The sequence below is a fragment of the Ptychodera flava genome, chromosome 5, assembly GCF_041260155.1.
Source record: "Ptychodera flava strain L36383 chromosome 5, AS_Pfla_20210202, whole genome shotgun sequence".
Classification (NCBI taxonomy): domain Eukaryota; kingdom Metazoa; phylum Hemichordata; class Enteropneusta; family Ptychoderidae; genus Ptychodera; species Ptychodera flava.
In genome coordinates this window covers 44,310,768-44,324,188 of record NC_091932.1, presented here as the reverse complement: position 1 = coordinate 44,324,188, position 13,421 = coordinate 44,310,768, and the positions used below count along the sequence as shown (strand labels likewise).

The 13,421-nt window shown below is 37.7% G+C and overlaps 1 protein-coding gene across 1 annotated transcript; it reads right to left on the bottom strand.

Moving 5' to 3' along the window:
* On the bottom strand, positions 1 to 12,983 carry LOC139134067 (protein mono-ADP-ribosyltransferase PARP14-like). The gene is made up of 9 exons (XM_070700972.1): positions 12,865 to 12,983; positions 12,253 to 12,420; positions 11,296 to 11,376; positions 9,196 to 9,396; positions 8,609 to 8,866; positions 8,073 to 8,309; positions 5,706 to 7,381; positions 5,139 to 5,216; positions 1 to 4,869 (listed from the first exon to the last, which is right to left on the bottom strand). Exons 2-9 carry the CDS (start codon positions 12,416 to 12,418, stop codon positions 3,607 to 3,609), a joined length of 3,960 nt encoding a protein of 1,319 aa, XP_070557073.1. The 5' UTR covers positions 12,419 to 12,420; positions 12,865 to 12,983; the 3' UTR covers positions 1 to 3,606.
* Between the last annotated feature and the right edge of the window lie 438 nt (positions 12,984 to 13,421).

The following is a 13,421-nucleotide window of genomic DNA, read 5'->3' as shown; positions in this document are numbered from 1 at the left end:
TATAGGCCAAAAACAATATTTAATTTTGAATTATGTAGTGCAGGGAAGGACATAGAATATGGTGAAAAGCAAACTAAATATAAAAACTGAATATACAATTATATGGAAATGTTGTTTTACAGTCATGAGTATCTAGTGTGTGCCGAGAGACATATTAAAATTGGACAGTATCATCCTGACCAGAGTTTGTCTGAGTGGTTGTTTCCTTCTGATTTTCTGACACGGTGATAGGTACAAAATATTATGTTATTCATTATAGTTAAGCAACATAGCTTGCATTTTGTTCACAGTAGAACTGAGTTTTACATGTAAGATAACTTTCTCATAAACTGAAAATTCTGGCTTGTGGCAGCTCAAACGTCGCAATACTACATTTTTTGATATGATATGGAGTGACTTGCACACATATGCAATATGCAGTGACAGTCGATATATTCATAGTAAGAGTCTACTACATTCAAGCATAGTGATGTTGACAACTACATGCATGCCAGTGCACGATTTCAAAGTAGCCAGGAGGAAATTCTAATGGTCTTTTAGTGGAAATATAGGTATTAAACCACAGTGAAACAAACAACATTAGTTATCGTGACCTTGCTAAACTGCAATCTCGGATCATGTATGATCTGATGATCATGCCAAATTACCATGTCGGATTATGCCGTGATTCTGAAGTGCGCGTAAATCGGTCAACATAAGCACACATAGACTCTCGCCAGTCGCTTGTAGGCCTACTGCTTGGTCTCGCGTAGCTTTCGGTATTTATACAAGCTCGTGCCTTCGGCACTCGACCTTGCGCCTTCGGCGCTCGATCGCCTACGTTGGATTACTACCGCAAGTGACTCCGGATCCGGTCAAAAGAAGGCACGAGGACTGTCGACAGTCTAAAGCACACACTGTCTTCAACAATGATGCTTCGGCGCTCGATCGCCTACGTTGGATTACTACCGCAAGTGACTCCGGATCCGGTTAAAAGAAGGCACGAGGACTGTCGACAGTCTAAAGCACACACTGTCTTCAACAATGATGCTTCGGCGCTCGATCGCCTACGTTGGATTACTACCGCAAGTGACTCCGGATCCGGTCAAAAGAAGGCACGAGGACTGTCGACAGTCTAAAGCACACACTGTCTTCAACAATGATGTCAAAATCAATGCACAACTGTCGAAATTACCCAAAATAAGCAACAGAAAACTTAAAGTTATCGCTGTGTCGAAAGGACAGTACATCAACATAACGACGCTAGTTTGTTATGACATGGAGGTAGAAGGACAGAGCGAATTCTCTCGCTCTCACCCAGCTATTACTAACGGGCCGCCGGTGGGATTGCCTCGCTAAAGCAATGGATTCGCCAGTAACGAAGGAGCGTTTCGTGCCAAAAAAATACATGACAGCAACAAAAATACAATCACCGTGAACTTCATATTTACAAAACATCATCAAATAAATGCTAAAAGCTTCAAAACGTCAAAATTCGCACAAGACCGAGAAACAAGACAGCGTCGGTTTGATTTTTCAAAGTCCTTCCCAGCAGATGGTCAAAAATAGACTTGCAAAACAACGCTAACTTGTTATATGCGCATGCGCATATTAAGGAGAGACCCATTTGATTTCGGGGGGGGGGTTATGCAGGAAGTGGGTATGGGAACTTTTTTTGTCAGAGAGACAGCATTTTTTAATTTCAACTGTCACACCTGCATCAATTTTTTTATCAAATGGAGTAGCAGTGCAATTTTTCAAATTTAAGCCAGTGTTTCACATATCACAGGATGGTTTTATATATTCATTTTACATTCCAACGAATGAAAACAAAATGGAAAGTCTAGTATATATACAACTTTAAATTATAGAACACTTTTTTGGCAAATCAACAGTGATCAGTACTATACCTGCTTTTCTTTATAACAGTCAATTCCTTTTAAGTTCTCAGGGGAGATGTTATCTTTTGTGGTCAGAGAAACAAGGCTCACACATTGTATTTCATTATATTTGTTGTTCCTCAATTTTTCTTTGACAACTTGTAATCTTTCTAACATATTTATGTTGAGAGAATAATATATTGGTTTTTACACTAGTTTATTGACTCCTGTCTTGTGTTTTCAATTTTCACAATGTACAGAAATCAAATAGTCCCATCTAGATATTGCCTGTACCATTGAGATATTGCAACAGAAATCCAGAAATATGATTTCTTGGGTCAGAAAAGGGAAGGAAACATCGAGTGCACTGAGGTGTAAAGTAGTGAATGCTTATATCATAAGTGCTGGGAAAAAAAAACACATGAGAATTGCTTGTGGTAAAAACATTTGCGCTGCCTATGGCAGCATGCTAGCAAAGAACACATGAGAATGAATTTCCAAAATTTTGCTCATTTCAACTGCATTATGACAATTCCTTTTTTATTTATTTCTGTCTGTTATGAGAATTTTTTTTCTCAAGCCATTACAGGCTTATTTTTTTCTTTTATTTCACCTGGTGACAATTTTTTTTCTCAAAATCCTCTATACCCCCCCCCCACTAATCAAGTGGTTCTCCCCTAAGTGAGTCCCTGACCTATGCGGGCCAGTGGATTACTTCCTCAGTAGAACTGATATGCCTGCCGGTACCATCATTCTTCAGTCGATCAAAGGCGCCTTTCGTACCAAAAAATACACGACAGCCGCAAAGTGCATCACTGTCACGTCATAACTATAGAATAAATTGAAATGCACAGTGAAACGTTCACAAAGTAAAAAATGTGCCCACACCGAGAAACAAGATGGCGTCCGATTCGATTCTCAACTCAGATTTTGTCCTAGAGTTGTGCGCATGCGCAGACGGTAGCTTTAACGAAAGCGAGTCAAAATCAAGTAAATATAAAATAAAAATGGATTAAAATATTGTTTAAAAATAATACAAGGCATGTATCACCAAATTTTGAACATTTCTGACGGCATTTCAACTATACGAACACCCATGCCAAATATCACAATAATCAAATCAGTGGTTTTGAGGAAAATTGAAAATAGTGGTTTTCACAAAAAAGCTAAAAAAGTGACTTTAAAATGATTCAATCAAAAAAAGAAAAAAGACCGTTTGAGATACAAGCCAAAGTGACCACCAGACCAAATTTCAGAAAAGTTACTGAAGCGTTTCTGAGATACCTGCGTCCACAGCATACGGCCCACTGTATGCAACAACAGAGGCCGCGTCATCACATTAGTACTTTGGGCCAAAGGCCCAAAGGACTTATAAGTGCAATGTAACTGAATATACATGTATATGGGCGAAATCCCTTCTTCATTACCTACACCCAAAACACTCAGAAAGCAGAACACACATAACAAAATGTAATAAACAACACATTAAAATGATGCAAGATACATTACTTCAAAAAGGCTAAATTGTTTAACAGAGATCAATGGAAGGCGATTTCCCATTTACATCGTAACACATTATTATGCAAGGAACATCTTAAATCAATTATTAGTGTTTTTATTTTAAGAGCAATCGAAGAAAAAAATTGTCATAAAAAAACTCTGCTTTCGCAATGTCGTGACTTTACTTTCGAAAATTCCGTGTTTTTGGTTTGTGTTGCGATTACTTTCTTAGTTATGAGGTTGGTGATTATTTGTCCTTGGTAATTTTTTTCTCTGTTCTGACTCTGTATTTTGTAGATTGTCTCATCATCGGATCGCGAAGCATCCTTTGGAATGCAGACTTCATGGCTTCTGTAGTTGTTTGATTAATGTCTACCAGATGGATTTCTTGTAAACAGAGATCATCCTTAAACATTTGACCGAATTTCTTGATACCATTGAACGTTGCTTCAGCACATACATCAACTGGTACGCCGTACATACCTGTGTTGATAGCTGGTAGTGCAATTGACTTGGCATTTAATTTACTTGCTGCATATGTGAGACAATTTTTTACGGTTTCCTGCAAAAGTTGACGGCACTGTGCTTCTGAACCGCTACTCCATGGGGATCCAATAGCATGAATGACATACTTGCATGGCAGATTATAGCCAGCGGTGTGCATTACTTCTGATGGTTTTAGTGGTCCCTGTCGTTGCTTCATGAATTGATCGCACTCGTTTTGCAAAGCATAACCTGCCTCTCTCACAAGAGCTGCTGCTAAACCACCGCCATGCGAAAGATGCGGATTCGATGAGTTGACCACAACGTCGACAACTTCCTTTGTCATGTCACCGGTGTAGATCTCCACTGCAATACCCTCATCAGTCATGATTCGAAACTTGTCACGTTGTTTAGTCTTTAGAGGATTTTTTCTGGAAATGCCAGCTTCTGCCATCTCATCAGGAACAGCTTTATTCGCGACCTTAGACTTCACAAGCTGATCTGATTTCTTTGTTTTAACAGGTGATTCTGGGTAGCCTTGTTGGACGACTTGCTCCACAGAGGACGGGGTGTATAGGTTTGTTGAAAATATCAAATGCCCTCCTGTTGCTCCGTTTTTCTTCTTCGCAGTTTGTTGGGTTTCTTCTCTAGATAGAACTGGTATCGAGCTTTTTTGAACTTCTGTTTCTTCGCCAGATGTAGTTGCTTCATTTGACGGCAGCTTTGCAGAGTGAGCTGTACTCCTCGCTTTTTCAACTTCCTGCGTAATCGTATCTTCCTCCTTCAGAATAACACCTTTCGTTTTTGACAATCCGTGATCTGTCTTTTGAGTATACCTGTCAAATTCTGGTAAAGCGTCTGATTTTGAAATCTGTCCAGGAATCTCTTCAATGATTACAGCTTTGTCCAACTGTGCAATACTACTTTTTCTGGCCAGCAGATCATCCACTTTAGCCTGTACTGTAGAAACAGATTCAACACACCCCTGGAACCTTAGCTGCCCTGAAGCCTCCACGTTGACCTGTACCTGATTGAAATAGTGGAATTAGTAATAATATTATTATCATCATCATTATCAGCAGCAGCAGCAACAACAACAACAACAACAACAAAAAAAAAAAATCGTCATCATCATCGTCTTCGTCGTTGTAACTGCAATGGCAGAAAAAATATGAAACAATACATTTACTTTATGTCATCTCTTCAGTTTCATCTTTGTTCAAATGTTTCCCTTCCTTTTCTATTTGTTCCCTTAAACAGCCAGTCTATAAATCTCAACAATGGATGTCACTGTACCTGTATTGCATCTGCAAACGAAATTATATCTGAAATGTCAGAGACTGCCAAATGTTTTACATCGTTATTGTTGGTTATCTGAAACATAAAAGTAATAAATACAAGACAGTTGATTGAAAAGTTCGCTAATGCTTTGCTACCAACAGATGGAAATATGTTTGCATGGTAGACGAAAAATTGTATCTGCGTCGTTTGTGAATCTAAAATATATCTCGCTGTGTACTTGTTCATTCGAACTAAACCTAATACATAAAATAGGCGGAAAAGTAAACATAACGGAATAAATATATTTCTTAGATAAGAAAATCAAACTGTTTCACATTAAGCCTGTTTTTACTTAGACTTTTAGATTTTCAAAGTACGTGAGATATCTTATTTGTCCATATGTGACTGAACATACGTAAAAGAAGCAGAAACCGTTTACTTGAAAGCATTGGTTGTAGAGTTATAGCTTTGCTATTTTCATGACGGCGATTATCTGTTTTCAAAGTCCAACAATCACGTCGTAGTTTAATTTGGTCTATAAAGTCCAACTGTGATATTGTAAAAATGAATATGTCTATATACCTTACTGATAAACTCTTTTTCAACGAACTTCTGAATTTTCTTAATGGAAGAATCGATGTCATTTTGGAACTCTGAGTAGATGGAGAGGCCTGGTGTCTCGCAAGTCCTCGGTGACAGAGTTAGTGATGCATCTTCTGGACATTTGGGAGGGAAATGACTTTCTATTTTGCAATTTAATTCGTCTTCGACCGCTCTCAGGAAACGCTTACCCTTCTGTTCATGAAATACCTTAGATAGCCCAGGTGTTTTTATGTCATATGTATAACATTTTACACCAGCAATGATATTATTCAGGCTGGCAGTAGCATTGTCAATGTCACTCAAGTTTCCTCTTATCTCAATGCCAACCGTTGGTCCTTTTGTTTTCTGTGTTATTTCGAATGGCATCGACTGTGCTTTCTTTTCGATCATCTTCAGGGCATCTTTCTTACAATCAAACAGATACTTCAGCTTGCCCGGCTCAACTTCAAATAACTTCATTTGGATTTTGTTTTCCTTGATAAACTCATGAATTCGCTTTGTCACTTCCCCCATGGATGACTGGAACCCCGTAATATTAATGGTCACTCCTGAGTCTTGTTGTTGTACTGTAATCTTCACATTGTATTGTTCTTGTAGCTCATTTCGGAGACTTGTCCATTTCATGGTTTTCAATGCACCGAAAAGATCCAGTTCCACATCCAATTTTTTCTCCTCAACTCTAACTTGCAGAAGTTCTATTGCCTTTTCAAGACCTTCCTCCCCAGGTGCGCAACAGAAAGCTTCATTGTCTTCGATGTGATAGATAGCTTGGATGTTTTCATCTCTAAAGAAGTCGTAGGCCTTGTTAATAGCTTCTCTTGACTTCAAGAAATCAAGCACAGTTGCTGTTAATGATTTCACTTTGGAAATGCACAGCTGGTTTAGGGTCTCATACATCATAACTTTTGCTTGAAGAACATCACCTGGTATTCCCTGGAATCTGACCGTATTATTTTTGGATACCAGCAACACTTCAATTGAGGGAAACTTCTCGCTCACTTTTTGTGTAAACTCTGACATCAACAATTGTTTAATTTTGAAGCAATCAAGACTGATCGTCTCAGTTGTCATTTTCTTCATTTCTTGTTCAGTCTTTAACTCGCTAACTATAGAGGTGATGGTGGCTTCGAGATCATGGACGTCCTTAGCTTCTCCCAGAATACGTACGACTGAAGATTGTTGTTCAAATTTGACATCTGCTGTACTATCTTCGATCAAGTCACCCGTTTTGTTCACGAGATTAATGAAGATATCTTCTGGAACATCAATCACCACTTCTAAAAATCTGCTTAGAAATTCTGACAGAACTCTTTCGACAAGAGCAGGCCAACTTTCACCATCTATCTCACCTTGCTTAAGGTTTGCCAACGACTCTTTCTGAATAATATCCACCGAACATTCATCTTCATCACATGGCCATTGTATCGCAGCACACGAGAGAGTCATCTGCTCTTCCAACTCTTCCTTAAAATGTTTTGACATGACAAATGACATTTTGGATGAGTGGACGCTTACTCGAGTTGTCATAGCTTTGCTCTTATCTTGTACAGGCGTAGCGTCAATCCGTTTATTTGAACTAAGCCATTCATAGTATGGTTGCACTTCTAAAGGTGTGTTACTGATTACATGCTTTCTTCTTGCAACAACATCAACAACTGAAATACAAATGTAAATGATGACGGTTGAAATTCGGCATTACTTTTGTCAAAGTAAGAGCAACAAGTACTTGAACATATATCATACGAATACGGATGTTAAATACAATAATAAAATAATAGTTCAATAGCACTGTGCTGCTATTTAATGTCAATTTACATCTATGCAAGAATTAGATGTGCATGCATTTAATGAGATGGCAAGATGTTCTTTATGGTTTGATAGTGGGATAACTGAAAGTTGGGCGAAGGTCATTTTGGACACATTTAAAGTAAAGGTTTAACAAACGTCACCTAAAAATGGGCCCTGCGGTATCTTGCATCCAATCATCTCAGAATTCGATTGGCATATAATGAAATAGGGGCCTTTTTAGAGACCTGAAGAGATATGACCCAAAGTTTTTGCTTTGTACATTTAATAACAATAGAGTACTTAAGATATGCGGAAGTAGGTTATCAGTAAGCCTAATAACAAAATGAACAATGTTTCGAAGGTTTAGTACCGGTCGACAAGTTACAAAACTGTTTCACTTTGCATATAAACCACACAGAGTAGTTCAAGATGATTTTATCAAAGTTGATTTTTCAACATTAACAATACTCCAATGCATAGGGATGGATTCCGTTGTTGACTTTTCAAACGCTTTAACTATAGAGCCATATATTCTACACATAATAATGATAAATTTACCTTGATAATTTTTGAAGAAGATCAGTGCGTATCCACTTTCTAAAACTAAGTTGATGTTGTCAACATCACCGCCGCCACTTCTTTTGGGATTTTCGAAATAAAATTCAAGCATTTCCTCGTTTATCCTTTCAGGCAGATTGGTGACAATTATACAGTTGGTGTGGTATATAGGCTCTGCTTCGATCTTGGCTTTGTTTAGCTTCTTCTGACCAATCCTTTCAACAATTTTTCCAAAATCTAAAATGGACGTAACATCAGAACATATTGTGAAATTTGGGTATACAACCCCGAAAGCTTATGACCGCGACACCGCGTCATTGCAGTTTCAGTATGTGTTTTGTAATATACTCGCCCATATCTCTGCAATCTCTCTCTCTCTCTCTCTCTCTCTCTCTCTCTCTCTCTCTCTCTCTCTCTCTCTCTCTCTCATAATTTACAGTGATCATGAATATATGGCATTGAAGATATTTCATAGACTGAGGAAACAACTACAATTTCATATTTCATAATACTAAATCTCCAGAACATAGAATTACCTGTTATTTCTTCCTTATATCGTACAATCACTGCATCAGGTCCTGCAAATATCAGCTCAGGTTCATCTTCAATTCCAGTCCTATTCTTCAAGAAAAGTTCGACGTGTTCCTTGCTTGTCCCTTCTGCAAGTCCCCTCAGCAGAATGCATTTTTCATCTCGAGGTGTGCAAGGTTTCTTCCTTGCGTTCCGTGGTTCACTTACATCCAGAGTGACACCTTCTAGAACATGTCTCTCGCGGGTCAAAACTCGTCTTGCCACTACAGTTAGAACAAAATTGTAATTAAAAGCATTTTGTCTCATGCGACATTTGCAAGTCATTGAGAATTGGCAATTCACAACCTTGTCACCTTAGTTTAAGGGTTCCATTTTCCCACGTGACACTTTACAAAATCCACTATCTCTCGGGACCCGATTACATGTTTTGGGGTTTTTTTTGACAATGTTATGTATACCCGGAAATTACTTAATCACAGTCATCTGTTACATGTGCAAGAGGTGTACAGGCTTGGATCTTGAGAAAGGTAAAATTTGGTAAGTTTGTGCATTCTTTATCTTACATGTGGAATCAATTGTAATTTTTTTGTACCTGAGGGATCCTCAAACGTAATTAGCAGTATATTGTCTTCCTTTTCTTCGGTTTTATCGATCAATCCTCCGCCAGACTTTTTAGTACTTTCGAAGTACAGCTCAAGCGTTTCTGTTAAAATTGAGTCATCATATTTCACTTCGATAGAGCGATTTTGGTCACATGCTTCTTCTCCTCCATCTGAGAAGTCGCCAATCATATCTACAACAATGACAATGGGCAAACAATTGAGGTCTGTAACACCCTTTATATTCAAAAATATTTGTCGTGACTTATCAATTTACAGCCACTTTCCACGGATCATTTATTCATTGGTTCAGCCTGATACAAGCAAAAATTGGTTGCCGTGAACAGATTTAGCAACCTAGACGACGAGCGATAAAAATTTACAACGACCATATTGAATGCCACGATCGTGTATTGGCTACTTTCCCTGAGGTTAAATGAGTCATTCTAAACAACCAGTGAATCAAAACTAGAAACCTCTCTCTCTCTCTCTCTCTCTCTCTCACTCTCTCACTCTCTCTCTCTCTCTCTCTCTCTCTCTCTCTATTCAGCAGAAGAGATTCTATTCTAACAAATTGTCTAAATTTGAATTCAATGCTTGAAATTATCGAATCTAGCGTGCCAATGAATACGGCTCGTTACCAACTATACCTTATTACTTGTTACACAAATAAGTTTTCAAAATTTACAGCTTCTCCATGTGGTTTTACGTAATGACATCGCGACTATTTTAATAGATTCTGAAACTCATAGTAAAATGTTGTGGCAGTTTTGATGAAAACCTTTTACATCTTCATTTTTTTGTAATCGGTGAACGGCATCTGTGACATTTGAAAGGAATTAACACAATCTGAACCGAAAGAAAACAACTTTATTTTCATTTTCAGAATGGCGCTTTACGGAACGCTAATTCACAACTATGTAATCAATTTGGTTCAGAATGTAACAGGTTCAAGGTCATTTTAAGGAGGAAAACTTAAAACATGGTGTGAAAACATATTTTCGCTTCAATTGTTTTCGTACCTCTTCCCTTCCAACTAAACATAAAAGTCAGCAAAAGCATTTTCGATACCTGCATCGGTAAGGCACAGTAAACGTGTCTGTTACGAATGGCGTGAGAAATCTACACATTCAGTTTTCTATGTATTTTATTGAATTAGATCTCTATATTGCGAAAGATTGTAAATCACCTTTCACCTTTGCTATGTTTGAAAAAACATGAGACTAGCTACCGATGGGTCAATTGACGCTAAAACAGCAATTTAAATTCAGGGCATTCCTATCAGGTTGTTTACACCCTCTTCTTGTACATTGCTCGGCCAGCCTCAGTGACCTATGGCCTGGAAATACCCGATCAGCTATGCCTCGTTACGGAAATCCCCTATCAGTTCAAGCAGTTCGCTATATTGTTATTCATAAAAATTCATCGAATTAAACTTTGTCATTGAGATTTCACTTTCATTTCCCTATAATACCAATCATAGTCGGTGATTTCCATAAAATATAAATACTTTGAGCCAATACTCTTTTGCCAATGGGAATCGTCGCTAGGAAGTCATAGATTGTTTCCGTTTTACAGAATTGACGTTCAACATAATTTGCCTGGTTCTTTACAGTCTCATGACATTGCAATAGCTTACAAGCTGAAATGAGCCAGATTATATCTTTAATTTCAATTTTCACATAATCGAAAAAATTTTATTTATCTATTTATTTATTTATTGTTTATTTATTCATATTTACACTGGTTAGCTTCCTCAGTCAAAATGTACAAATTTCCAGGGAGGACCAGTGTAAAATAAAATAAAATATTATAGGCCTAGTACAATAAAACTCAAAAAATTTAAAGGGAATAAAAGGCAAAATGCATAACATTATAGAAAATTTAAAATCACGTGGAAAACAAAAAACTAGGCATATCAATAAAACCAGCACTGCAAAAACCTACAAAAAAATTACATGGGAGGATGTTTCTCAAGCATTTGTTTAAAACAATTTGTTAAAAAGAAACGTATTATCGCAGAGCAAGTCAGAAAAAACGCAATCTTTAAAACATTGCCGTAAACAAGTCGAGCTACTGTATGGAAGACTTACTTTCCTCTTTTTCGACTGGTGTTACCGATAATGTAAGGCCAGCAACGACATGTTTCTCTCGACGGAGAACTCTTTCTGCCACTGAAATGGATAAGAAATGGTTTTCATGTTATAAGGGTTGGTGCGCTGCTCAATAAGGGGTGGTACACTGCTCATGACGAGGACTTTGATTTTGCAATATCAAAAATAAATTTCCGTTGAACTGCTCACTTCACATTAAAGTTTCTGTTGAACTATTCACTTCACATACAAGTAAGTTACGCTGAACTAATTAGACATCACCTATAAGTTTCTATTGAACTTCTACTTCACTAGCAAGTTTCAATCTGTTGAATTACTCTCTTCACAATTTAGTTTCTATTGAACTGGTCACTTCAAAAGCAAGTTTCTGTTGAATTATGGTTGTTACAACTTTGGACGTATTTACTTTTTTCCGCTTAACACAGAGTTTTGTTTGATCCAAAAATCGACAGTCGAAAAACTGGCCTCTCGACTTGTCAATACATGCCATATAAATATAACTGTTTAGAATTGAGTTTGAAATTGGACAAGGATTCATTAGCCAACAATAAATTTGTATATGTATGCAATGTGTTAAATTGGCAAATATTTTGTATTTTCAAGGAGAACTATACCAGATTTGAATGGCAAGCATAATGAACATATTACCACAGTTACATGCATTGTATCTTTAAATTTACTTCATATTACATTTTAGCAATGCAATGGACGCTCGATGATCATTGCATTCCAATCAAGGGAATTATGGAAAATAATTTTCATGGTATCAATCCGACAATTTGAATGGATCCGATGGTCGGAACGTTGTCGCTTGCGAGACTACAATGTCGTGGACACATGTCTTCTATCAGGGGAAAATATTTTGGTTGAATAAGGTACCCGCTCGAGGTATACATTGTTATATCAACTGATATGTAGAAAACTGGGTCACAATACCTTCTGAATCCTCATACACAATGCTAACAACTCCACTATCGATGACATCAACGCTCTTGATACACCCACCGCCTGACCGTTTTGTACTCTCAAAGTACATCTCCAGTACTTCCACGTCGGTATCAGGCGTGAACCCGGTCACCTTTATCGCGCATGCGTGTTCCATCCCTGTCGTACAAACCGAAAGCTAGAGATTTAGAGCAAGTTTCTTAAAAATACAAAAGAAAGAGGAAGATATGTATCATCTGCTGTAATTTCAAAAAATAAGAATATTTTTCCAACACAATATCATTACGTTTCTCAAGAACAGGTGGTCTCAATTGTGTGCAAGACAAAAAGGCCTTATCGTGACAGGATTCGAAAGGCAATGGCTTCATTCGAAATGTGTTCTGTGATCTGAAACTGCAGTTGCCTTTAGTCGAAAATGAAAGCGATTACAGTTATTTTAACTCAGCAGCGGGTATTTCCCTTTTTCAAATCGGACACGAAACCTTAACGCCATTCGTCTGTATTAAACAAGAGAGTTAATCTAACACCTTCTGTTTCACCCTGTATCTGTAAGTCAACTACACCGACGACTGTGACCCTATCTAGACAACTATTCGTACAAACCTGGTGAAGAGTCCTGTGGCGGGATACGTTAAGTATGTGCGGTGCGAATTGATGCCGAAGGAATTATGCGATCCCCTTGATAATCTTACTCTGATTTTCAGCCTGCACGATAATACAATGTGAAAACGTCACGACAGAAGGCAGCCAATGATAGCGTCGTGTGATGTCACATATTGGCGGGGATTCCCCTTGATTGCAAAACATAATCTTTTCATAGAATGGGGTTTTTCTATCGATTGTTTACAAACTATGACATTTTAATCGGAGTCACACCTTTAGTAATTTCAAGGATGGAAGCTTAAATTGACAAAAAACGGATACGGGCTGCGCATAGTTAATATAAAAATGAACAAATTAGTAACACAAGTTGCGTAGGTTAACTTGTGCGCCAATTTCAAATAAGTGTCTACGTGGAACAATTAATATGTCTGCTTAGGAAAATTGATACGGCTGTTTGTTGTTCGCAATCAAAACTAAAGGGTCACCCCTTGTCATAATGTATATCTCGCAAAAGCAAGTTCCGATTCAAACAGATTCTTTCACTTTGACAAAGTCTA

What these genes read in the sequence shown, in the direction of transcription:
- LOC139134067 (XM_070700972.1), bottom strand. Translation starts at nt 12,418, where the DNA reads ATGGAACACGCATGCGCGATAAAGGTGACCGGGTTCACGCCTGATACC. An exon ending in ACCAGTCGAAAAAGAGGAAA is followed by an intron (nt 9,397 to 11,295) that starts GTAAGTCTTCCA and finishes TCATTGTTGTAG; the next exon opens with ATATGATTGGCGACTTCTCA. An exon ending in AAAAAGAGTTTATCAGTAAG is followed by an intron (nt 5,217 to 5,705) that starts GTATATAGACAT and finishes TTTATGTTTCAG; the next exon opens with ATAACCAACAATAACGATGT.